At 38.6% G+C, this 27,220-nt stretch overlaps 1 protein-coding gene across 1 annotated transcript in view; it reads left to right on the top strand.

Annotated features, from left to right (window-relative positions):
* Positions 1-1,111: 1,111 nt before the first annotated feature.
* The window catches only part of LOC124156040 (gamma-tubulin complex component 6), a 28,282-nt gene continuing 2,173 nt past the window's right edge, over positions 1,112-27,220 (top strand). Inside the window, exons 1-16 of the mRNA XM_046530340.1 lie at positions 1,112-1,517; positions 1,591-1,802; positions 1,895-2,070; positions 2,146-2,260; positions 5,691-6,047; positions 8,463-8,633; positions 9,629-9,930; positions 13,778-13,994; positions 14,877-15,072; positions 18,126-18,285; positions 20,413-21,257; positions 21,634-21,852; positions 23,607-23,730; positions 23,873-24,089; positions 24,439-24,674; positions 25,509-25,698. Of these exons, the coding sequence (XP_046386296.1) occupies positions 1,364-1,517; positions 1,591-1,802; positions 1,895-2,070; positions 2,146-2,260; positions 5,691-6,047; positions 8,463-8,633; positions 9,629-9,930; positions 13,778-13,994; positions 14,877-15,072; positions 18,126-18,285; positions 20,413-21,257; positions 21,634-21,852; positions 23,607-23,730; positions 23,873-24,089; positions 24,439-24,674; positions 25,509-25,698 (3,891 nt within the window). The 5' untranslated portion in view covers positions 1,112-1,363. The remainder of the gene's footprint in view (positions 1,518-1,590; positions 1,803-1,894; positions 2,071-2,145; positions 2,261-5,690; positions 6,048-8,462; positions 8,634-9,628; positions 9,931-13,777; positions 13,995-14,876; positions 15,073-18,125; positions 18,286-20,412; positions 21,258-21,633; positions 21,853-23,606; positions 23,731-23,872; positions 24,090-24,438; positions 24,675-25,508; positions 25,699-27,220) is intronic.

Here is a 27,220-nt window from a genome sequence, read left to right as displayed (position 1 = left end):
CCGCTGCGCTTCGGACGCGTCCTCTCACTTTCCGAGGATTCTCAGGACAGCCAGAGGACGGCCGGCTGCCGTCCTTGCCATCCGTCCGTACTCTGTATCCGATCTCGGATGTCCAGTGGACGTCCACCTAGTGTCCCGTTTGTGCGATTTCAAATCCTAAACTAAAATTTGGTTGTATTAATGATTGACCATTTCCAATTAGAAGTACTAATGTGATAACTTCAGTGTATGCGATGTGTAGGTCATCATGCCCTAAGTCCACAGGGGAGGATAAATGGACGCGATCTTATTCTGAACATATTTTGAGAGAATTATGAGCATATGTTTAAAACATATGTTGAGTCAATGAACATAATTTGAAAACCCGCTGGACATATTTTTTTCAAATGTGTTGAACATATGCCTTCCTGGACATTTACATATGCTCAAAAGGTGTTAAACACATCACACATTGCGTTGAAAACAATTTGTACTAGTACAGGGTGAGTGGATTATTAATAAATAATATTGCCGCTGGCTATTGGTAGATGGGTCCCAGAAGTGGGGTGAAGCTTTGGACTCCCGAAATTAATAATCATCTGTAGAAATATCAAGCATTTTTTTAAATGTTTTTTTCAAAATTCATCGTAAATAATGTGCTAAAAGAAATTCAAATGCAAAAACGAAAATTTGTATTTATTTATCTTTAAAATGGTATATGTTTTAACTATATGTGATTATTACCGCTAATTTTAATATGCAAAATAAAAAAGGTCTACAGGAATTAATAATGGACTTTACATGTATTTATAACGGAAATGATTCAGGGCCTCAAGGGCCCATGAAAAAGAGTTCACGTCCTATTCTCAATAAATCTACTAAATATACATAAAATTTCATAGGAATCGGTCAAGCCGTTTCGGAGGAGTTTGATATCAAAACTGTGGCACGAGAATTTTATACAGATTATATTTATATTAGTTGGGAGGAAATAAACGCCAATTCTTTTTATTTCTCTATGCTGAAGCCCTGAAGAGACTGTGCCTGAAGATTGAAGGCCCGCCGTGTCGGTGCTGGGGTGCTGCTACCTAGTACGGGAACTGGTTACTACGTCAAGGAACGCGCGCAACGATATGCTAATGTTTACAGTTGTGTTCTCGCGCTGGTTTATAATGGAAGTTACTGATACAATGCGAATTTTTGTTTATCCCACGCCGTGAACATTAATTTTGCTCATACCGTCGTAAATTTTAGAGTGTGAAACTCATAATTTGTCTCAAATGTTAATTGATCATGTGAAATATTGGGAATTATCTTGTTTTTGAAAGAGTTGATAGCTGTCAGTGAGTACTTGGAAGGAGCAACGGATGGTGCCCCTTATGCAATGGAAAGCCATAGCGTTTTCAGTTTGATTACTCGGCTGTGTGAGATATTTTTGGAAAGCGAGGGGCTTAAAGATAGTGGTAACTCTCGAGTGGTGCTTCTGAAAAAATTGCGAACAACTTCGTATGGATTACTCTTAAAGCCATTAGAAAAGGGTATGTTAGTGCCACATTTGGGAGGGTATCATCTGATTCCATTTTTCACGATATTTATATATTTCTTGTGTAGATTTTTCAGATGATCCCCATGAGTCCTTCGTCAGTGCTGTATCTGCCCATATTCGGAATAGAATCGAGCTGGTTGAAAATAATTCTGAAGAATTCGATAAATGTGTTGATCATCTTTGGTCGGAAACCTCTAAAAGGCCGTATTTAGCATCGGTTGTTTATTTTTTATCGAAAGTACACAATGAAAATTTTTCTTTAGGTGTTGAATCACAGGTAACAGCTGCACCGAGACAATGACTCGTTTGTAACTACTTATACTTAATTGTTTTGAAACGTGCATAAATTTTGTTGTATTTTTCCCGTAGAAATTGCATATCGGAACTGGAGGGTCATGGATCCCGAAGCAATATCAACTTTATCATCCTTCCTCATTTATTCTGCCAAAATTAGAAGATTATGCGGGCAGGGAAACAAATTTCTTATGCAGTTCATCCATTCCTGCATTCTTGCCAAATCAGGCTGCTTTGCTTCCTCCTTTAGGGTATGTTATCATTTTCATCCCCACGTTATTTGATAGTTAAATCTTGAACGGTTCGTAATTGTGAGCGTATTTTAGTTTACAGTTGAATTTTGGCCGCAAGAAAGAGGAAAACCAGCGAAGAGGTTCTACAAACCAGTTGATGACATTCATGCGTCATACGAAAAATGCTGGTGAGGGCTACAATTATCAGGTTTGTTGCCTTCATTTGGGTATTCAGTTTAGTATTTACGTATGCATGAATGCTTTCAGACTGCATGATATCAACTCGATCTTTTCTTTACAATTTCTGTTACATTTCTGTTTCTGTTACACTATTTTTATTGAATTAAAATTACAATTTCACATTGACCTAGTACCTTTAGATGCCACACAGTCCTGGAGATGATTCTTCCATTCGTCATAGCATCACTAGAACTATGATACTGGAATAGCCTTTAGCTGGTCGGTTTCTGCTGTTTGAATATTCTCCATTCTCCAGAAATTATGTTCCTAGGGGTGATTTTTCAATCTTGGGAATGGAAAAATGTCTCATTGACTGAAGTTGAGTGAAGCAAAGAGCTGAGGAGCCGTAGAAATGTTTTTACTGGCCAAAAACTGGTTTACAGTAAATTTAGTGTGACAAAATTTGAATTTGATGTCACTCATTTTAAAAATGCACTGAAATAACCTGTCTCAAAAAAATTCACTCTGGGCAGCTCTACAACTATAGTGTGGCATTACAATGTCAAATCTTGGCAATTCATAACATAAGCCCAGACACGGAACTCCTTTTGTCTGTCACTGACTTAGTAAGGGAAAAACTCTTCAAAACAAGAATAATAACCAGCTCAAGAAACAATTGTATCAAAATTAAGAGGTCATGTTCAATTTAACTAGCATGTGAAAGTATACAATGCAACAAGTATTTTGATAATAATCATTAATAACTAATAATCTCAAGAACAAACCTTAACCAATACAGATTTGAAGTACAACAGGTGAGTCTGCCAGCACCAAAAATAAGTTGAGAATCGCCATCAGAGGTAAAGCGATCCTTTTGTGTCGAAGGTCGGTACATGAGAGAGCGCTGGAACAGGGCAGAGTTGAGGGGGAAATTTAGCGAAGGAGGGTGGGGGGTTACTTCAATGTCCTGCTCAGACCCAACAGTCCAAATTTCCCGGGAAGCACCTGTGTGGACAGGAAAACTCTAGAACACAACTCATCACCAAAGCAGGGGTCGGGGGAACAGCATACCACCAGGTTTCCTCTCCTCTATCTTCTGGATGGAGACACAGCCAGGTGGTGTGATCAACAGTTCAGGCAAGCAATTGGAAGTCAAGGGGGGAAAGACGTGGTAGGATGAGGTCTTGGAGGGAGTGAGAATTTTGATAGGAGAAAGTGGAGTACTTCTCACTTCAAACTGCAGTTTTATGCCTCAGCACCAACTTCCCCTGGATTTCCAGATTCAGGTATCCCTCCGCCATACTTGCTTTATAAGTCTTGATCTCCAGGTATAGCTGGTTTGGATGGCAGTTTCGGAGGGCAGAGTTCCGAGCCGTTGAGTCGAAAGCCTTTGCACGAAAAAGCTTCTCCCACTTAGGACTTTTCGTGCTCTGTTCTGCGGATTAGTTTGGAGGATTACGGAGGAAATTTCTGGGGGAGGGTCCAGAAATTTCAGAGGGGAGTATACTAAAAAATGCCACTGTATCATGTTCAAACTTCTGCTGGCCGCTTGTCAGATGTTTACCTGCATCTCTTCCACGAATACTACAAAATAGGATCCTCAAGTCATCCTCTAAATGTGTTGACAGCCACCACTTATTTTAATGGGTTTACAAAAGTCGCCACTCATGTTCCTGACGGACAAATTGATCTGAGTGTCATAGGGAAATAAGAAATAATTAGGGGTGTTACCCAAAATTTATATGCATCATGATGTGATCTATCAAATTCATATTTTTCCATGCTATTCTTCACAATAGGGTAGTTTCCTTCATCAAAGAAAACGAAATGCATTGATGGCTATTCGTTACCCACCATTAGTGTATTCATAATATACAAATTATTTGGTTTTAGAAATCCCAGTTTAGACGAATGGCAATGGTCAATTTTAATCTCATTTGAAAAAGGCCAGCTTGGCGTCCATGTGATGCCACTCGACGTGATGTCACAGGGACCTAGTTTCTATACCAGTAGATAAGAGTTTTACATCGTCTGAGATTACCAATGCACGCATGAGGCACAGAGCTCAGGGAAACATGTCTTAATAATCACCTAGTAAAACTGCCTAAGGTGGGAAAGTTTCCTTCGTTTGATAGGGTGTTAATAATCCTTATTTAAGCCAAGCACCACATGCTAGCAGGGTACTCTGCTACCTGCCAGCAGCCTGCATTGTATCAGTGCTCAAAGCCTTGCCCCAAGGTCACCTCACACGGCGACAGCGGGAACAAGAATGACATCACACGGGGTTTTCCCAGCTTTCATACTTAGCCGTCGCGTTTTTGCACGCTTGAAAATTTTCACTTTTCATTTAATCATGAAAAATGGATATCGTCATTAAAAATCTAAAAGCGTGAAATACATACTCCAGGAGTAATAATCTTTCGATTTAGGCAATAAAAAAATAATAGGAAACCACCCTATTACATACATTGTACTGCAAAATATTGGAAAAAAGGATTACATCGCGTTCATCACCACACCACGGACATTTTTGAAAACCGATTAAAATGCTACTGAAGTGACGACAGAAATCAACCTTCTGTGTGACGGAATTGGGCCTCCTCTATGCAGTCCACTTGATCCCCTCCACATACCGCTTCCCCACTGTTACCAGATTGAACATTAGAGAATCAGTCTCATTACTTAATTTACCCACCTAGTACATATATTCATTTTCCTGTAAGATATAAGTGAAATGTTCCGTGCTTTACCCTTGGAATTGTATTTATCATGCAATAGTATGTTTCACCGGTGTCATTTTTGCATTATAATTTTTTAAGTATTTATTCTCTACATGAATTACTTAAGTTGTGTGTTTCTGAAAGATCTGTGTCATCAGCAAAAGCTAAGATGACTATCGCTGAGCCCAATTAGATGTCCTGTCTGCCTTTTATCCAATTTTATGTCTCCATAATTTATCCAATTAGATGTCTCATTGATGCCATTAATGTTTCATCTATCAGTAAAAAGAGATCCCAAATAATAGGTCTTGCTGAAGGCTCCCAATGATATCAGACTGCCCCTGTTTAACTTGATGAGAATGTTATTTTAGTTATCTCAATTATGAACAGAGTGGTGTTCGCAATTCAAGTACATATTGTGTCATACTTAACAAGAAATCTTGGATATTGTTATATTTAAATTAAAATCTCTGTACATTTTATCTCTTGTTTAACAATAGCCTCTTATGCATAGCTTTTAAGGTTAGATGCTGCTGCTCTTGTGCATACAATCCAGTATACCATTGAAAACCTTTCAGCTATTAGGATTATGTTCATTTTGCTCTGTCTTATAGATTATTTAACTGTAAAATTTAATTTTCTAGCATTATTAATTAAAGGTGATGTGGGACTATTTCCTCCATTTCATGTCACTGTCCTTTGGCTTGCTGGGAGTGAATTATGTTTTCTGTCCTTTAGGTTGAAGATGAGGGCTATGTGTCACATGGCGCTACACCACTGGGTGTGTCACCCGGAGGTTGGTGTGGAATGCCTTGGGATGATATTGGGATTTTGGATAACTCGTACGAGAAGAAAGAGGTCCACCACACGTGGGAGACTCTTGGAGAGGCTTTACCTGCTCGTGAGCTTCCTTCCCTGATGGAAGCTGGACCCAAAGCCCTTAACTGTCAGCTCAAGATTCAGGAGTGCATGATCCTCACCATGGAACCAACGCTATGGGCACCTCCTAAGCATCCAACGTCATGGCATTCCTTCTTCCAACAAATCATGTATCTCATAATAGGAGTGGAATCTGAATGCTTTACATTTAACAAGGTGAGCAAAATGGAGTTCATGGTGGAAGTCAGCGTAAGGCAGAAGTAGAATTAGAGTTTTAGTAGAATAGTAAAAATGAGAATTGACATTTTAATTAACATCAATATATCTTAAAGCACAGCAGGAACAAGTGACCTTGTATGCAGTCACGCGCACGGGTGCAAAGTTAAGTATGTACACCATAGGATGAAGTTCACCATGAAATAATATTTGACTTAGCTGGGATTCGAACCCGGATCTCCCAATTGCCAGTCAGGTGTGTTAGCCAGTTACACCACCAAGCCATTTTCTCAAAGCGAACTTCGGGATGGGTTTTACTGAACGAGACGTTGACGTCACAAGTCCACACTGTGGCAGTGTGTGTAGAACCCATGAAGATTTTATTATTGTCATTCGCCAGAACACCAGCTCCTTTCAAAGCGAGTGCAATGTTGGTATGCCCTTATATTTCAATAAATGATTGTGAGGGACAAGATTTTTGTAGTCTGACACGGATATGCTCATCATCAGCTTTACTCTTCAATTATGTACTAAGTTGGTCGGAAGAGACAAGTCGGTGAAAGTGCGGTAGTATGCCAATGAGTAGCCACTGAAAGAAGTATTTGAAAATTATTTATTTAGGTTATAAATGAAAGAGATCTTGCTTTAATTGGTACACCACATCTCATTGGAATTAGGTTGATTGATAATAGTTCACTTTGTGGAAATTCATCGATAATAATGATACAAACAGCAGGAGTAATTTTCCACACTTTTTTGATTGCTCAACTTCCTTCAATGTTTACTCATCATTACCAAGAGCACTGAATAAAGAGCAGCTAGCCTGGCATATACATATATTGTTGGAAGGTGTAAGTGGGTAAAATTTTGAAGTAGGAACAGGGAGGGTTGGGGACTCATTTATGTGACAGAGGTCTAGTCAGGGTCATTGAACAAGGTTTTTAAGGAGGGAGGAGGGAGTCCAAAGGGAGGGAATCTTAACCCTTTGCATTCCAACGTCGAGGCTGGCTCGACAAGTCTTGTGCTACAAGCACTAGGCTTGTCGTAGCATCAGGTCTAACTTCTAGTTAATAAAAAATCAGGTAATCTATTGTGTTCGCGCCATAGGGAGTCCTATGCTTTAATCGCCACTCGCTTGATTTATTGTTTGTTGGGCACCCGTGTGGGTGAGAGTGTAATTGTTTAAATGTATTGTTTTTGTGGTTGCTGGCCGTGAACGGCAGTGAATGTGTCGTCAAGTCGGAAGGATCTCGAGCCGACGCTGCCTGAGGAAGCCATCGACGGGAGCCCGACACTCAGGTGAGTGGTGATTTGGATGGTTTGGGACTCCCGGTGCATAATAAAAAATACAGTCCACTTTTTAATACTCTCGTGTCGTGTCGCGTACATATTGAAACATTGCCCTTGTATAAATAGCTTCGACTTGCTATGACAAGTTCAACTCGAAGTTAGACCCGATGCTAGGACAAGCATAGTGCTCGTAGCACTAGACTTGTCGAGCCAGACTCGACGTTGGACCTCAAAGGGTTAAGGAAAGGTATGGTCTCTTTCAGCATTAAAAGTTTGTTTCCCTCAGTGCCGGCCAAAGAGGCAGTACCTCTTGCCCTTCAACATTTAGTAATTGTTGTCATGTTGCCTAGATTGGGAGGAAATTTTACTCAAGAATTGATGAACGTAAAAAATCATTTTTAAACTGTGGGCAAATCACACAAGGATTTCAGTAATGTGTGTGTTGTATATCTTTTTACTGCGGACTAAATGCCACATCTATCCTTCTTATAAATCCCATGATCAAGCTACATTCCCTCTTGACTACGACTACGATGGTCAGTGGCGTAGCCAGGAGGGACTGGGGGGTCCGGACCCCTGCCCCCCCAAAATATAAATATACAGTTATTTTCCTTCATAAAAGAAAATAAAATATTGAAAAATCATGAATTTACAAAATATTTCTTTAAAAAAAAATGAAGTTTTTTTAATATGAAAGGTATTAAAATTAGTACCCATTACTTAGTACCCTGTTATTAAAAAATTTCCCCCCTGGTTTCGTACCCCTCCGCCCCCTACTCGCCCCCCGGAAGAAATTCCTGGCTATACCACTGATGATGGTAATCTGCCCTTCGAGGAGCCTGGATGCTGTTTAAATTTGACCAGCCTGCTCAAGAGAATAAAAATATGCATGTTATGGAATTTTAAGAAATGAATTAGTATTGTAATTGATTCTGCAATGACTTTTAAGGTATTTTTACTTAATCTGGTTGTTCCTTATCTAGCAGCTGTGCCATGTATTTGGTCTTATTGGTGATTTATTCTGTCGATATTCGTTTTATGTGGTAGAAGTGATGTTTAGGGTATGTACTCATATGTACGAATGAATGATCATTTACCTAGTGTGTTTCATTTCTTCTCTTTTAGAAATCAGATGCTTTTGAATTACTCTCTGGAACTTGGGTTGAAGGACTAAGTCATGAAGCTCTCTCCTTGTACTCAAAAGATTTCTTGGTGATGGGGACCTGCTTTAGACGCATGACTTCCGTTTTGGAGCAGCCTTTATATCAAGATAGTGTTGATGGAGTTGTGCAACTGGTATGTACTTTTTTTTAATAATTCTAAAGAGTAGTGTTTAGTGATTTTCTGGACAATGTCAGAGTACATTTGTGTTGAATCATAAGCGAATCAAAGAAACCATCTTAACTCCTAGATTTGAGCGAGATAAAAGTACTGTTGAACTCCTTCTCAATTTTGAGATTAATATCCATTGGAATGCTATCGTTGGCAAAGTTAAGGTGTGAGAATAACATGGAAATATGGATATGGAAACCCAAATGAAAGAGGAGAGTGTTTACTTGAATTCTGCACGGATCCACTGGCTAGTGGTTTCAAAAATCCCATGCAAAGAAGATTCCCATGGAAAATGCCATAGGACCTAAAAAGATTCCATATCGACTACATTCTAGTGAAAAAAAGATTTAGGAACTAGGTGACGGACCGCAAAAGCTACCCAGGGGCAGATGGACACATTGAAAGTATAAACAGACCCAATGGAAATCAAGTTTAGATTAAATGCTGCAGATATTGATAGCATGTTGATCTGACAAAGTAGTAAAATATGGACATTTGTGACGTGGAAAGCCTAAGGAGTAGAGATTGCAATTCATTTAAGCATTTTAATAGTTAAAAAACACATTTACAGTTAAATAGCAATGATGCAGGGAACAGAAAAAGGTGATAACTGCTTCAAAATTAAGGGGTCAAATTTGACCCCTCCGGCCTCGAAGATTAAAGTTAAAATTCCAACTTAACCGTTCAGCAGTTTTTTGTGAAATTCACCATGTGTACGTCTTGTCAGAAAAGAATAAAAGTCACGTAATTTCATTTCGATCGGTAAAAAATTAAGAAATAGTCGTCAATTTAAAAATGCCGAGGGGTCAAATTTGACCCCTTCAGCCTTCTAATGTTATAGCAATTATTGAATGGTTTTAAAATGATAAATGACTAATCTAAATTTCTTATTACTTTGTCACTAATCAGCCTTGAATTTATTTATAAGAATATCAAGTTTCTTTTCTTATTCCAAACAGGCCATCTGGAGGAGCATCAAAACCTATCTTAATTTATACAGTGGAGCTTGCATGGTGGTGATGCACAATCTTTTGAAGCAAAATTCATTATCCTTCCTTCTGGTTAAATCCAAGATAAGAGTTTTGCAACTTCAAATCATCGGATTGGCGAGAGCATTTGGGAAATGGGGCGGTAGTGTTAGCATCCCAAATGGTGTAGGTGCTTTGGGACATCTCCACAGGCATGCATCTGGAGCACAGAAGAAAGAGCTTGTATACCTTCTTCGATATATTTTGAACTCAGCTTGCCGTTCATATTTCAAGTAAGTTTGCCCAAGGATTATTTTGTCATTGAATCATATCTCTTCACATCTATGAGTTTGCCATGCATGTACATGTGTACTTCTACTCTGCTCAAATTCCCATTTATTCCTTCTTCCTGTCTACCCTAACATCTTATTTATAATTAATTCAAGCACTCATTATTGAGTGTAATTTACACCCTCGACTAGCCTACAAAACCATTAATTTAGGGGCTCAAAGCGACCCAAATTTTTTGCTTTGTATTAAGTACTTTTTAAAAGGGATGCTAGCCTTGAGTGTTGCGTATTGTAATGTGAGTGATGGCAATCTATAGATTCAGGTGAAGGGAGAAAGGGAACCGAGGGTAATAACAGACCGACAAGTGGTGGACGGAGTCTATTGAGTCAGTCGGAACAAGACTGCTAGGGCGGGCTCGCAAGGATACACTCCTGGGGCAGGGCCTGTAAGCGCGAGCTTTTTACCTCTGCACCGCAGAAGGGGAAGGACAGGAAGGAGAAAGGAAGGAGGCGCCGCCATGATAGGAGCCCGACGACGCATCCTGGGATGGGATAGGGAAGGAAGGGATGGGACGAGGAATCCCGCACCGTCACAAAGGCGGGCGGGTCCTACCACCAGCGAGACCAGGCAACAGCCATTGCTACTCTAACGATTTTGGAGGATTATCCTGTGAGGAAGAATAATCCAACGATCAAATCGTTAGATAAGTCTATTGAGTCAATGTGTTTATATCTCATCTGCGACTGCCGCCTACCACCAGTGCCTCGATGTCTCGGAGTGTCCCTCGTGACTTTGCACGAAGCCCCCATTTGCTCATGGTGTCATCAGGGCTTCGTACATCTTGGCACTAATTACACTGCTGGCTCCATGGGTGGGAGGGAGGGACGGAAATGCGAAGAAAACGGGAGGAAGTGGGCGAAGGTGGGTGGGAGAGGGAGTGCCAACTCGGGCAAAGTCTTGGGGGACAGGATGGGGGAAAGCACCGACGAAAGAGGTGTACGCAAAGTCATATGCTGTTCAGCAATACTGCAATATATTTTTCACGAGGCAGGCATACCATTACCCTGGAAACAAAATCTCACTCACTTTTTATGGACAGTTTTTTAAGAAAAAACAGGACAAAAATCCTACGTAGGCAGTGACAATGTTCTTCATGCAAATTATAAGTGCCAAGTATGAGGTCCATACTCTGCACACCTATGACAGAATTTTCAACTTCCTATTTTAGCATTGACCAAGCAATTAAGGATTATGCTGGTACAAATACATCAATGCAATTACTATCTAACATTTAATTAACTGACCATGGGATTACCTGTGATGGTCCCCCTCAGCCTATAACCCAGTCCTTCTCACTCTCTCCCTTCCTTGCCATCCTCCTCATAATATCACTGTGGCCAGCAGCGATCCTTTTTTGCCTTTTATATGAAGGATGAGTTGAATTTTTTCGGTTCTAGGTACTGGTCGGGTTCTCCCCCATCGGTTCTCGGTTCTCCATACATGCACGGTTCTAAAGATGGACTCTTATTATCTGAATCAATAGCAAATTTAAATGAACAACCACAAGAAGTGAATGAATATAATTTCACTAAATAAGTAAATTAGCGGGAAAGCTCTGTAAAAAAAAACTTAAGATTGTCTCCATAATTTTATTTGCCAAGTAAAACAGTTGAAATGACACGTTAAAGAATGCATTATCGACCAATACGTCACATTACATCAGGCAGCCATTGGCTCTTTCTCGAGGTTTTGATTTTAATAATTCAACATTTTTACCCTATCTGGGAATAATCAATTCTTTTATTGGCAGAAATATTGCTTGCAGTACTGACCAGGCATTCTCTGATAACAGTCGTGGTCTTTGTTGATTTTGAAGGGCCGTGCGAAATATGCTTGGAGCGCAGTTTACATACCTCATTGTTAGTTATCATAGCATCAGGATCAATGGTGACACTCCCCCAACATCTGACGACATCATCCGTTAATTTGTTGTAACTTATGAGTCAATTCACAATATATTTTTTATTCTGTGATGTAGCTTAAATTGTTACTTTTATTGACAACTTATTCACGTATGTGCTTCATTGTCATTGTTCTAAAAATCTCAACAATAAACTGCTCAACGTGTCGGTACAGCTACACCATGGATAAACTGGGCGACCGTGGGTAAACGCAAAATTGTTATGCAGCATTGCATTCTGCAGGATAACAAAAATTTATCGATGCCTTGCTTTGGTTTATCAACTTATGAACAAAGTCACAGAATGCATCTTGCTGGTAAGTCTAAGAATCACTGTATATGTGCATATATGTACATGATTCAATCATAAGATCACTTTCAGACGAAACGATTTTCCCCCAGCACAGGCATGGCACACGGCATTGCAGAGAGTCATCTCGTCTGAAAGCCGCCTAAATTTCACATGAATAGCTGTCGACGAAAAGGCGTTTTGTCTGAAAGCAGACTCAATGTAGCATTGTCTGTATTACGCCATAGACGGCACATTGCAGGGGCCGGATTTGGCCAGTGTATCGCGTTCTGCTGGCGTTACTTGAAAGAATGGCTCTGTGCCGTGGACGGCGGCAGGCAAATAGTCAGCCCTTTTGAAAGCGGCCTATGTGGCCACGACTACGGAAATGTTACAATGTTGGCAAGGGTGGCAACCTGACAAACCCTTAAATGCACGTGTTAGCGAGCAACTCTCATAAGAAAAAAAACGTGGAAGCCATGCAATCTGAAAGTAAGATGTGGTTTGTAAAAAAAATTTTTTTTTTCACTTTTTGGCCTTGAATACGCTGCAGACCATTTCCATTTTGGGTACCAGATTCAAATCCTCACCACCATACTGAGCCAGTTCCAAAGGACCGACTTTATTCGATCGGTTCTTGCTACTGGTTCCACAGGCCAAGAACTGGCAGAACCAAGAACCGGGTAGCGGAACCAACTCATCTCTATTTTACAGTGAAACCTCGATATAACGACACCCCACGGTGCACTAATAAACACTCGCTATAGCGAATTGTCGCTTTACCGGAGGTGGAGCAAATGATAGCCAATATACCTGTTGCGAACAGATATACAGGAACAGGAGTGGTGCGGCGACAGATAAACATCTATTCGATAAACGTAAGCATAAATCCAGACGAAAGGCGATGTTTTTTGCATCACTAAATTTCCTTACTCAAATAAAGACTAACTATTCAAACAATTTATAAGCGCCGCACTGAATAAAAATCATGCAAAGCATTGTTTCGTCATCATTATATTTATCGAATGACAGTTTACCACATAAATTTGAGACTGAGCACTCCATTAACTTCATTTCTAACAGATCGCCAGCAATTACAGAGGTTAAGGAGTCTTCATGAAAGTCTTCCGGCGGTGAAACCCTCGCTATGGCGAGAGCCAACACCGAAAGGGTCTCGTAAAAACGAATTTTTTAACACGCTTATTATAGGGTCAATTGACGGTGCATCGGCTATCTCTCGTAATAGCGGGGGTGTCGCTATAGCCCGTACTCGCTTTAACGAGGTTCCACTGTATATATTTGCCTGCGTATTTTTCACAGGTTCTAAGATATTAAAATTTATGTACATTTAATTTAATTCAAGTAAGCTCTGCTAGCCATGTTTTGGATGGCTATGATAGCATCTAACATGGCAACAGTCAGCACTACACAATGATACCCTCCTTAGCTGTGTAAGAAGCAATAATTCTAATTCTAATAAACAGGTGAAAAATAATAAATGTTATGAAGGAACCAGCATAAGTGTTTTGAAATAGGTTAGGTCTCATTTATTTTTCTCTCTGATTCATTACAAGAAGTTAAATTCCTGCATCCTTTCCAGTCTCCTGGAAAAGTGGGTGTATAATGGAGAAGTGGTAGATGAAGATGACTTCTTTGTAACCTTCCGAAAGGAGTACATCAACCATAGAAGTCGGAGATACTGGACTCGAGCCTTCTCAGTAAATCCTGCTTTGGTTCCTGAATTTTTATGTGGTTTGGAGTCACTTCTTCTTCGGTGTGGGAAATCTGTTCACTTCTTGAAGTTATGCGACCCTAAGGTGAGTTTATATATATCTAATTAATTATATGGTGTTTATTTTAAGACCTGTTCTTTATTATTCAGCAATGCATTGAATAATCATTGATATTAATAGTCAACTTACTTAGAAATTTGTTTTTTGTGAAGAAAACCTTGTGAAGGTAATCCGAACCCTCATCTTGTATCTTGTTATGCTTGTCCAATGTGTTATGGTGTGTTCATTTGGCTTAATAAATTCATTTTCAGTTCAGTTCATTGGCAAAATTGAAAAAAAATATGCATTACTGCATTATTTTAATGTACATGTATTACTGTTTTCATTTTATAGATAAATCTACACAGTTTGATGTATAACTAGATATCCGTGAAATTCACGAGACCCAGTATAGAAATCTGCGAATACAGATATAATGCAAAATCTGTTTTTAACCCCTCAAGCGCAGCGGGCATTTAATTAAATCCCATCCCAGCGGCCGGATGAGATTTAAATGACTTCGCCTTTTTGGCATGCTATCATTCAATAATTTATCACATGATGGCGTTGTGGAGTTAAAAACAAAATTTTGCCTTTTTCGCAAATTTTAAGTGAATTAGTGAAAAAATCACATCTGACGAGTCAAAATTTATTAAAGCCTTAGCCTTCATTGTTTAACACTGCTGACGTTCATTCGATCAACCTTATAATGATTTACATAAATAACGCAGGAACATTTTTGTGGAATATTTACTGAATATGTGCATTGTAATATGGAAAACTGATCAATTTCTGAAACAAAAAAACTTTGAGGTGCTGATGGGTTTAATTCTCAGCTTTCCTACCGCCTTTTTTTTTTTACTTGATTTTTCTTTTATTCATAGAATCCTAATGGTGAATATTTGAAAATCATTATTTCTCTTACAGAATGCTGTACTTGAGGAAAGCTTGAACTTGGAGATATTGAAAGCGAAGGAGGAAGCTGACCAAGATGAGGTTATTGTGCAGGGCACCCCAATGGAGGAGATGAGATCTGTGGTTCACACAAATGTGGACTCATCAGACAAACGTAGCAACAATAACCTTATCCAAGATTTGCAGGATAATTCAGCTGTTTTTGAAGGTACTGTTTGGTTACATTATTAGAAATTACTTGAATATTTATCATTAACATGGCAAAAAATAGACTTATACACCACACTCCTGATTATCCGGGCTAATGATGGGTGGAGATGGCACGAATAATCAGAAAACACTGATTACACAAACTTTCACTATAATGTGTTGTAATGTTCATAATTAACGTAAAACAAACAATATATTGTTATTTATGCACTTACTATGTTATTAAAGAGTGCTTCCTGGACTCATTGAGAGCTTTCTTCACCAGTTCATGATCTTGTTAGCGGCGACAACATGGTTGTACTTGTATTGCAGCTGTTACACTGTCTGGCACCATGCCACGTAGTCGCATCTCACATAGTTGCCTGAGTTGCAACTGCTGCGGGACGTGGATCCGTGAACACTGAGTGCGGTCGTGCACTGTGAGGCTTAGAAAACAGGGATACGGAGCTCCTGCGAATGCAGCTAGCGTGTGATCACACCATCATGTAGTAGCGGTTCTGGGCTGTCGGTAATTCCGTTTTACAAAATGGGGATTCTAATGGAAATAATAAGCCCGGTGTAGCATTGCATTAAAATGCAGTAATTCTGGTAATTTTTCGTCCAATTTTTTTTTTTTTTTTTTTTTTTAAGATAGCCTAAAACATTGAATTTGAGTAAAAATCATGCACGGGTATGCCGCTCCTGAATAATCTGATATCTGCTGTGGATCTAATTACATAAAAATAGTATCAACATTGTTTAAATGTGCCTTGAAACCCTGTTATAAGGTCCTGGGATGCTTTTTTCAATAGATTTTCAAAATATTACATAAATCTTTTTCAGGGTTTAAACTAATCATAAGAGCAGGGGAAACTAGCTCTGCCACGATGCAAAGTTTCTCACACCAATTCGTTTGGGGGTATCCATTAATTACGTGAGGTATTTAAGGGGGGATGGGGGTAAACTTGTCACCGAAAACATTGGCAAAGTGAACACATAAGATTTCCGCTTCGAAAGTGTATACACTACAGACAATACCGAATGTAATTTAGGCATCCCATCTATTGAGGAACCGATGGAAGAAATCTCTATGCAACCCTATAGGATGGTAAACAACTACAATTGATAAAGAATATTAAGTCTCTGGGTCCAGAGGGACTACTCGCGCATGTCCTCAAGGAGTTAGCATCACTGATTACACTATTCATAGAGGTTATATTCAAGAAGTCATTGTCTGAAGGAAAGTTACCACTAGCCTAGAAAATTTCAGCTGTTACACTAATATTCAAAAAGGGAAACAGACGTGACCCTGGCAACTATATGTAGTCCAATTTCAATAACATCTATTATTTGCAAGATACTCGGGCTACATCATGGCTTTTTTGGACTGTCGTAACTTCCTCCAAGGCTGTCAGCACAGTTTCTGAAAAGGTAAATCATGCAAAACACAGCTCATGCTGTTTCTTCACGACGTTCTTAAATCTGGTGAAGTAAAATGACAAATTGATGTGTTATTTCTAGATTTTAAGAAAGCTTTTGACACGGTACCTCACAACAAACTTTTATACAAATCACAGTCATGCAGATTAAACAAAACAGTGGTAAACTGGATACGTGACTTTCTGAGTGATCGTAAACAAAAAGTACTTCTTGATGGAATCAGCTCTGATGTAGTCACAGTGATGTGAAGTGTCCCACAAGGAAGCGTAATTGGCCCTTTTGTCCATTATATACATTAATGGCCTCTGTTCCCAAACCAGCAGTAAAATAAGTTTATTTGCTGATGAGGCTGTCATCTATCGTGAATTTAGTCGTCATTTTGACTTTGAAATTCCATCATCGGATTTAAACAATGTTCATAAGTGGACCATGTGTGACGACTCGAACTTAATCTGAGCACAATGTGCATTAAATTATTCACACACGTATTGACTTCGTCTCTTTTACTTGAGTCACCACTTTTTCCATACAACTTACATTAGCACCAGTATTTTTTTACCAGTAAAATGACTGAACATAGAGGACTATTGTGGTTCTTTGCTATGTGAGATTAATACTTTTGTGCAAATGGCAGTTGTCTTGAAAACATTGAAAATAGCTCTGTTGATTTTGACAACCATAACTGTCATTTGTAACGTAGGCTTTCACAGTGAGATTCATTGGTGTCATTTATTTTCTTTATTTCCCACTGTTATTTTTTTAAATTTCATTTCATATGCATTATTTATTTACTTATGTGCTTTGCCTTAGCTGCTTTTGGCCTGTATGCATAAAATCTCAGAAATATTTCTAGATAGTCTTATCATTTTTTTTGCTGAAAATAAATGCCCAATTGTACTCATCACTTACCGAATATATATTCCCAATCACTTGCACGTGGTTCAATTTACCTTTGTGGCTAAGTGGGTGTGCCCAAATGTAGTGGGGGTGCAGTAGAAAGGAAGTTTCTCCACACTTGAACAGTTTTTCCCTTTGCTAGTGAGATGACAGCAGACATGGCCTAGAGCTTTGGAAATTCAGTTCCTCTCAGGCCTCCATTCTGTTAATATTGCGAATCAGATAGCAGGGTTGCCTAATCTGGTGGCTGACCATTTTCTGTGCTTCTGTGAAGGGATTATCCTCATCCCCTCTGAATGAATTGGTACATTTTCTCAGTGCAGGGCCAAAAATACTTGTTGCCAACCATGACTCATGCATTTTCTTTGACAAACAAACAGCTATATGCATTTAGAAACATTAAGGTCACTCCAGCTCCCTCACTTGGGGCTCACCCACACTATCCATCACAGTTTGTCTTAGTTACAATTACATACTTTACCTATGTTTTATAATCCCTATCCTTAGAAGTCTATATCCCACAATTTTCGCAGCAATCCATCGGTTATGCCTGTTTTTATCATTATTAAAATGCCTGTGCCACTATACAATGGTGTTATTTTTAGGAGAACATGTTTGAATATTCAGTTTGCATATCTACATAATAGAATATGTAAATGCATCATTGATATGAGAATGGATGCGGTTGGATGATTTTGTTGAAAGTGTACTGATCTATTTCTTTGTGGTTTTCAGAAGAAACTATCACTCCTCAAAATCTCACTACTGAGAATCCCAGTGATGATGCTGTTTTGACTACAGCAGGGAGTCCTAAGGAGGAGGACTCATCTAAAGACTTAGAGCCGCTATCAGCCTCCACTTCTTCTAAAGAGGAAGAGCGCTTCAACGCTGTCAGGTAGGTTTTCATTTTGATTGATCTGAAAATTAGGTACAATGTAAGGCAATAAAAATCTGGAACGTGTCCGATCATGAGAATTTTGGAGTCGTCATATTTCTGGTGTTCAAATCACCTTCCTTTCAATGAAAAAATTTACTGACCATTGAGTGGCTGTTATTCCTTAGAGTATGTAGATGGACAAAAGTAGTGTATAACCTAGAAATATCACCCCTCTGTGAATTCCAGCACTTTTAACAATAATTCTTGAGTGTGAGGCAACAGCCCGTACCGTATTTGACTTCTTCATTGGTATTATTCTGCGAAAGTTGCTCCTGAACCCTCGATTCACCTGTCTGGAATCTAAACTGTGGATGTCTCAATTAAATTAAAAGTTTTCTAGAATTCTGCCAACTTGGTATTTTATATCACCCTTGATATAATTGATTGTTTGAGGCATAACTTTGTGAAAGCGATTCATTATTAAAATTAAAAAGAACTTGAACCCGATGATGACGTCTAATGTTGAAACCATGGTCATAAATTTGTGAATAAATATTCATGAGAAAGCACAAAGTTCTTCTTTTTAATTTTAATTTTTAATTATGTCTCCCTGTCAAAATGATCGCCATGAGCCATTAAGAAGCCTTCTCCATTCAGTCTGGCCACCTGAAAAAGATAACCTTATACGTATCTATTTTGCAAATCGCAAATGCAAAAGTTGCTGATTATTCTACATATTCGCAGCAACACTATAAGTTGTCTTATTCTGCTAGATAGGTCACTTCTACTCGGAACGGAATGAAGGTGGGATCAGGTGACATTGCTTACGCAGCATGGTGATAATATTCACTCGCATTGCATCTCAAGGAATCTGGAGTAGCTATTACATTAAAAGTTTTATACAATTCTGCCAACTTGGTAATTTATGTTGCCCTGTCAAAACGATGAGGGTGAGGTAAAAATATGAGGGTGCAGCTAGTATACAACTATCCGCACTTCATTTTCTCATACATTGTATTTTCAAATGCGCCATGCATGTATATTTAGAATTGGCTTTTTATCATTAACTAATAGTCTCACTTCATATTATCAAAATTTTTATTATCCTTCCGCATAGTACTGAGAAATAACTACAGATATAGATCAAACAACTTGATTCACAGATAGTGTTGCCTTTGCTCATAATGATGTTGGCTGTTGATCCTTGCGCAGAACAATCAAAACGTGGATGTAATGTGCTGCGTGGTCCTACCACTAATGGGTTAAAGCTTGTGCGCTGATAAACCTCACTCTCACAATTTGGAGGTGTTTAAGGCCAAAAATCTTCGACTGCATATCTGTCCTCCAGAGATTTTCTCCAAAATTTGCTTTTTCGTTGTAATTTCTACAACTTGTGATTTTTGTCAATTACAGTAAAACCTCTATGTAGTGAACCTCTTTACATCATAGACCTCCATACTTCATACCTCCCCAAAGGTCCCGTCAGCTTTACTTTTAAATTTATAGGCAAACCTCTTTATAGTGAACCTCTTTATCTCGTAAAAGTTCCACTTATCATACCCAGGAGATACCCCCGAGACGGACTAACTACCTCCGCAAATTGTACCTAAACCACTTGAGATCATTAATGCAGCTGCAATTACGTACATGGAATGAAATTTTCAGCAATAAATGTTTCACTCTTTTTTTTTCTTATGTACCTTATTATGCTGTAATTTTCGTGTTAACCATTAATTATGGCCATTTTGATCCATATGAAAGCATACCTAACAGTAAATGAGAAAAAAGGTATCCAACTATCCTAATCATTTTAAGTGACTGTTGAGTTCAGAGATATCACATCCTTTTCTCTTGAATCATGGTAAAAATTATGCGATAGCACTCGCTTTCTGTAATTATTAAATAATAAATATATCTTCACTAATGCATGCATGTTTATGTAAACGCTTAAATATAATGGTTTAAAAGACAGTAGTGCCTTTCATTTCCGGAGGATATGAAAAAATGGTGCCTATCACTAAAACCTCTCTATAGTGAACCTCCACACATCAAATTGCCCAAATGTTGGTCCCCTTCATTACAATGTAAAGAGGTTTTTATTGTATTATGTAATTTTCTCTTTTCAATGTAAACTTTTAATTGCAGGGAAACAATTATTGAAGAGTATTTATTATATTCTGAGGCTGCGGAAAAAAGGCAGAAGAGAGCTGAATGGAGGAAGCGCAGATTGCAGCTGAGGACCAATAAAAAATCACCGTCAGAGTCTTACCAAACTCAGACTGAGTTGCAACCAACTCTTTCCCAAGACGTAGTTGAGCTTATTGCCCCGGAAACACCACTCACCCAACTCAATACTGAGGATACTCCGAGTGCAACCGTACAGAGTGAATTTCAGACTGAAAGAGTGGCTGATGTTGAAAAATTCTCCCCTGCTCCTGTTGATTCTGAGAATAGTGTCAAAGGAGCCAGTCATATTCCCGGCTCCTCACCACCAAATACCCTCTCCAGAGCAGATACATCTAGTGCAATTAGTAGAAGAAGTGAAGAGGAAATTAATGGTGAGGAGATGGAGGATTTTGATCAAAGTGGAGGGAATTCGAATGGAAGTTCGGAAAAACCAAACAATTTACCTAGCATCACTGTGTCTATCGATAGCCCTGAAATCTCTAGTCTTGAGAATGTAGTACCTCGTGCTGATTCAGCTCAAATCAATGCAGCTGTTAAGTCTGATGCAGGTCAAGATCCTGTTCAGGGTGAGGAAGCTTTGGTTTGTGGAGGCAGTGATGATGTTGGGGATTGCGTAGAAACAAATGATAAAACATCCGACACAGCCGGGAGCGATTCCAATGGTGAATTGTTCTTGAATCTCATGTCATTCCCTCTTGCTTCAGAATTGGTCAGTCCTAGAAGAACACCTTTGAAAAAGGTAGAAGGACTTTTCTCTTATCCAGAAAAGGCAGTTGCTACTGCTGAAGAGGAATCAATTCAAGGTAGAGTGATTTTGTTTTTTGATTTCTTTTACCATTTAATCAGTTTTGTGAATATTTCATAATTTAATCACATCTCAATTGGCATTTAAACTTAAGCCATCAGATTTAAATTCCCTGTGGTCAACCATGCCTTGTAATGCCCTCTAAATTTGCCTGCCCCTACAGGCACTCAAGGCACTGAGTGAAACTTTTTCCATTTGTCCCTTTGGGCATATTAGGCAAGGTTTTCTCGTGAACAATAATATTTATGATTACATCTTATTTCTTCTTTTATACTGTGTTAAAGTTGTGTACTTTAATATATTAAACGTTAATGTAATAGCTATCTAGGGAAGCATTTCAAATCAAATTAATCCGTTCATCTTTTTGGTGTTAGCCGGTGAAGCAGAGCAACTTGACTGGCCTTTCAGACCTGTATTGGTATCTCTTATCGACCATTCGAGGAAGGTTGATAAAGCTTTGCTGAGGTGGTTGTTGGTGGATAAAGGTCTTGCCAGTCATCTCCATTCCCTCCGGTCATATTTTTTCCTGCTTGATGGTGAATTTGGTCGGAGGCTGTCCGAAGATCTCTTCTCAGCAATGCGACCCAAGCCAGGTAATCACTCTGCCTCATTTCCATATTAACTTGTTACATCCTTGCGTAACTTTCACTATACTATGCATTGAAGTACATCTTTGAGATGATTTTTGTAGAGATTTTCAATGTTTCCATCATTACTGCTCCATCCAAACTTTTTTTATCCTATGGATGTATAATTTTTTTCCCACACTTATACAGATCTAGAGTCTCTTGAACTAGAGGCTCTTAACCCTTCATTTTCATTCAGGATTATTCTCTTTGTACAATTTTTTTATTGAAGGTTGTAGGGAAGTGACCATCGTCAGAATATAATGTCACTTTATTTATATCAACCCCTCATTTTAGGAAATAGTTGATCAGACAATTGGTAAAAGCACTTCCATACTAAGCTGTAATCTGTTCGCATGTTATTAGTGGCTTTGATGTAGCTACCCTATGACAGGAAAGTAGATAAACACTCGGGTGAAAATATTGTAAGCCTGGAGATGGTTATGACAATACTCAACTACAGTACACTCCGGATTATCTGGGCTAATGATGGGGAGAGACGGCATAGAATAATCGGAAAACATGGATAACGTAAACTTTCACTTAAATGTCTTGTAATATTCAAAATTTACCTAAAACAAACAGTATGTTATTATTTATGCAGTTATGCTGTTATTTTAGAGTGCTTCCCGGACTCATTGAGAGCTTTCTTCACCAGTTTGCGATCTTTTTAGCGGCGATAACATGGTTGTACTCGTATCATTAACGCTCCATGTAAGGCCTGGTTTCAAAAACCACACGTTGGTGGCTGTGTGATCACGGATACAGAAAAGTGGTTTGCACGAATGCTTCAAAACCACTGCTCGACGTCTGAAACTACACTGTCAGGCACCACACCACCCAGTCGTATCTCGCACAAGTTGCCCTGGTTGCAACTGCTGAGGGACGTGTGTGTATTTGTGATCATGGAGTGCGGTCGCACACTGCGAGGCTTGGAAAACAGGAACATGGTGCTCCCGTGTATGCAGCTAGCATGCGATCGCTTCGGTTATACGAAGGGGATTCTAACGGAAATAATAAGCCCAGTGTATCCTAGCATTAGTGCAGTAATTCCCACAATTTTGCATCCTATTTTATTTTTTTTATTAAGATCACGGAAAAAATTTAGCGAGAGTGAAAATCATGCATGCATAATCCGCAACCTGGATGAACCGCAGCCTGATTGTCAGGAGTCTGCTGTATCGCATACATTGTTATTAAAGACAAATTCCGAGTGTGTACAAGTGGGTTTGAGGTTCTTACGGCTAACCCAGCAGATTCTGGAAATGAAGGGACACTTGCTTACTCATTCTTGTATTCATTTCATTAAAAGCTTTCCTGTAATACTTTCTCACTCCTGATTATTATGGCAGGTTTATAGGCTAATAGAAATGGTTCGACCAATTAGCTTAAGGATTCAGAGAAAATTGTGGAAGAGTCATAACATTGTTTTAAATGTGACATTGAAGCATATCTCTCTTGATTTCTCTCTTGTTGAGTGACTAAAGGTGCAAGTAGTGAAGTTTTTTTAATGATGTAAAAAAGACTGTTTGAGACGAGAAAAAAATTTTTAAAAAACAAACTAAGTAATTCTGTTTTCATTTAAACCATGTTCAAAACCACACCATTCTTTTATGATAACCCTCTCTATTACAGTCAATCTATTCATAATTTTCTTTTCCTCTATTTTATGTCATTTTCAATTTCAGGACATTTTTAACCCATTTACTGACCTATTTCAGGAAAAAAACCCAGTGTGGAATGTCTGAATGCTGTGACATTAAACAGCATACTTTCACATGCATTAGCATCTTCAACTCATGCTATCTCAGACCCTAATGCCAGCCTTCTCACAATAACACTCAGGTAAGACATGATTGAAGACTTCCATTCATAAATATTTTCTTAAATTTCCACTCCCTCATATTTGTTTATGTTCCTTACCATTTAAAGGTGAAATGAAATTGTCATGTGATGTAGTTTCACGCACTCTTTTTCATATCTGCAGAGCCTTACCGGCACAAGCATCTGCATTTGAGCAGCTTAGCTCCATTCAAATGGTCTATGATGCACCCTGGCCAGTGAATGTGGTGTTAACTGATGAGGCCCTCTCCAAATATTCCCGGGTTTTAGACCTCCTGCTCAGACTAAAGTATGCCTCTTGGGCTCTGGAGGATGTATTCATGAACATGAGGATAATGGATCCTTTGAAAGGAGATAAGCAGGTATGCATCTGGTTCTAACCGTTTATTTTAAACAAAACGTAATTGAGTAGAATTAATCCAAGTATTTTTATTTTTTTTATTATGGTAAAGTTAATTAGCTAAAATTAATTGTTAGAAATGGGAAGAGTATTTAATAATAGGTATTGACTCTGAGTACACTTTTTATAATTTTTATTAGTACAAAATGCACTCAATTGAGGTTTTTTGAAGTTCATGCTTGTATATCTTATTAAATTATATCAGAAATGAATGGTGCTGTGAATGTAATCACAATTTTTCAATAGAATGTTACATATTTTTTGAGCAAGGAGAATGAAATATATTTAATACATCTGGCTTTTCTCCCCAGGCATTGCCTGGTGGTTGGAGTTCACCACCTGAGGCATTTCTCAAGTCACCTCAGTACCGGGCGTTACACATCTACAGGCATCAAATGTTGAACCTAATCCGATCTGTTCAGTCGTATATCACTGCTGAAGTTCTGCAAGCTAGTGGCAAGAAATTGGAGGAGGCGATAAATCATGCTACATGTCTCGATGAATTTTACAGTGAACATGTATCATATGTGAAGCGAATACTTTTTGAGTAAGTTTCACTTTATTGTATATCTGGTTGAGGTTAAGCTGAGAATAATCATCAGCAACCATAGAGCTGTTTCAATTAATTTTTTTTAAATCTGATATTTTTTAATTTTAGTTTTGATCTGAGAATATATCATTAAAAAGTGGTTTCGACACTCTGTGTAGTTTTCTAGGACTTGAAAATTACATAGAATGTCGAGACCTGTGAAACTCGTGGCTCTCCTTGACCTTTAAACTGCTGGACTGACTCTCTTAGTAGTTCATCATTTTGCCTACCTTCCCTCCCCCTCCCTTATCCATGCAGATTAATTTACTGACGGCCATGTTGCAATTATTTTTGTTAATTTTAGTATCTTATGATGATTAACCACGTTTTGATGGCATAAAGGAAATTAATGGGTACAGTAACCTCTTAACAATCTCCAATGCAGGTTATATAATTGCTACTACATATTTCCTTCCTAATCCTCCTCAAACCACTGACTGAACTGAAATATGTATTTCACCCTAGTAAAAAGGAACAGTGTGGACCTCAAAACTGATTCACCAAGATGAAATCCCAAAAAATAAATTAGGTAGTTAATACTCTAGGGTAACACCATACCTAAATTTGTAGGTTTTCTGTGGTCATCATTATTGGATATCGATGACAAATTGAAGTGTGGATAATCTCTTTTTTATGAGGTCCTTCTTATATTCAGCATTGCATCTCTTAAATAATTTTAGTCAAATTACTCTATATAATTTTAGACAAGTCATTGTTGCTAGATTGATTTCTTGTTCCTATATCTCCATATTTTCCTTGGTTTTTATATATGTTAAATTTAATTTTTTTCAGATGTCTGCTAAATAAGCGTGCCGAAACTATTTCCACCATACTAAATGATATTTTAAAACTCATAATGAAATTCCATTGGTCTTCATGCTCAAGGTCGTGGATCATACATCGTGACCCTGTGAATTCAGAAAATTTCACTGTGGTCCATCCTAATTACAGTGTTCTTACTCGGATTCATTCTGCTTTCCAGGTTAGTAATGTAATTTTTATGACTATTTCAAAAATATCCCATTCCAATGCCATAAATAGAAGATCAGGTCCATATTTTTTAAATTTACATTGGCAAGTAATAGTCGCCTATACTTATCCATAACAAAGTCTTCATTTAAGGCACTTACTTGAAGGTTATTGTTTTGTGATTGACTAATGTTTGTTATGGTATTATTTAGAGATGTGCGAATAGTATCCGCGAATACTCGAATACCTCGAATACTCGAAAGTATTCAATATTCGAGTTCTCGAATAATTATGCTAAAGGTACCATCTCGAATACCTCGAATACTTTGAATCTCGCATCATACACTGTCGCACGCTCGTCATTGGTAGTTGACTCGGAAAAATGTAGAGAACTCAAGTCGTTTAGTGCATGCAGCGCAGTTTTAGTCAAGTTGACGTACTACATCAAATTCGCAGATTAGAGCGGTGAAAAGAGTTCGACGTGGACCGAAATGATTGGGTGAGAAAATCCCCGATTCCCCCACAAGGATAACCTCAGTGCCGTGGGATAGTAACTACGTAGCACAATTCCCAAAATCCGCTACCCCCTCCATCCATCAGCCCTCGGCCCCTCTTCCGACACTTTCCTCCTCTCAGAGATCAAACAAAAGGCCCCGCAGGGTTCGTATTATGAAGACCATAAATATAAAGCTTCAAAAGAAAATATCAAGTTACAAGAGAATAATAGAATCGTGTTTCACCCTTCCCTCTTTCTCCCCACTGACCTTTTTCTGCCTACTTGCTTTGAAGTTCTCCATTGCTGGAGGTCAACTGCATCATGAGTTGTCAGACCAAAAGGTGTCTAAAAATGACTTTTGGCAATTGATATTACACCTTTATTGGATTGAAATATTATAATGTGCGCATAATTTAAAAAAGAATAAGACCAAACACATTGCAACATTATAAGTTGAGTGTTCCAATCCAACAATCAAACTTTCAAATTCCAGATGAATCCTAAGGACATTCCAAGAATTAAAATCGTCCGGGTACAAGATGGCCCAGGAGAAGAAATCGTCCCCCCTACCCTTTATGTTTGCACATTCAAACCGAAATACAGTTTTTCAGAGTATGTACATATTTTCATTTTGGATTTAAAATATGTACCTTTGAAATGTATTTTGCCTACCCATGGGACTGTAGAATTAGCGTCCTTGTAGCTCTCACATTCCAAATGCACTCAGCTCTCCACCAAATGACTTACATCCCGATCACTTTGCCTCCGCAGAATCTTAGCCTTCAGACTTAGATTGAACTAAGGGAACTTTAGGAAAGGACGGGAAAAGAGCCTCAAAGCCAGAGAGTACAAATGCCAGAACTAAACTAAAAAGGAATGCTGCTCACCAATTTGGTCTACGGCCTGTCCCACTACTCTAAACTTGCTCAACCGCCCTGTCAACTTCTTTCTCACTGTAGACCACCAAAAAATCCCCACATTCAGTCTTATTTATGAGTGGACCAAAATTAGAAGAAGAGCAAATCATGGAACTATTACT

This window comes from Ischnura elegans, chromosome 1 (assembly GCF_921293095.1).
Source record: "Ischnura elegans chromosome 1, ioIscEleg1.1, whole genome shotgun sequence".
NCBI lineage: Eukaryota > Metazoa > Arthropoda > Insecta > Odonata > Coenagrionidae > Ischnura > Ischnura elegans.
The sequence above is the reverse complement of the archived record's forward strand: the minus strand, read 5'-3'. Positions and strand labels throughout refer to the sequence as shown.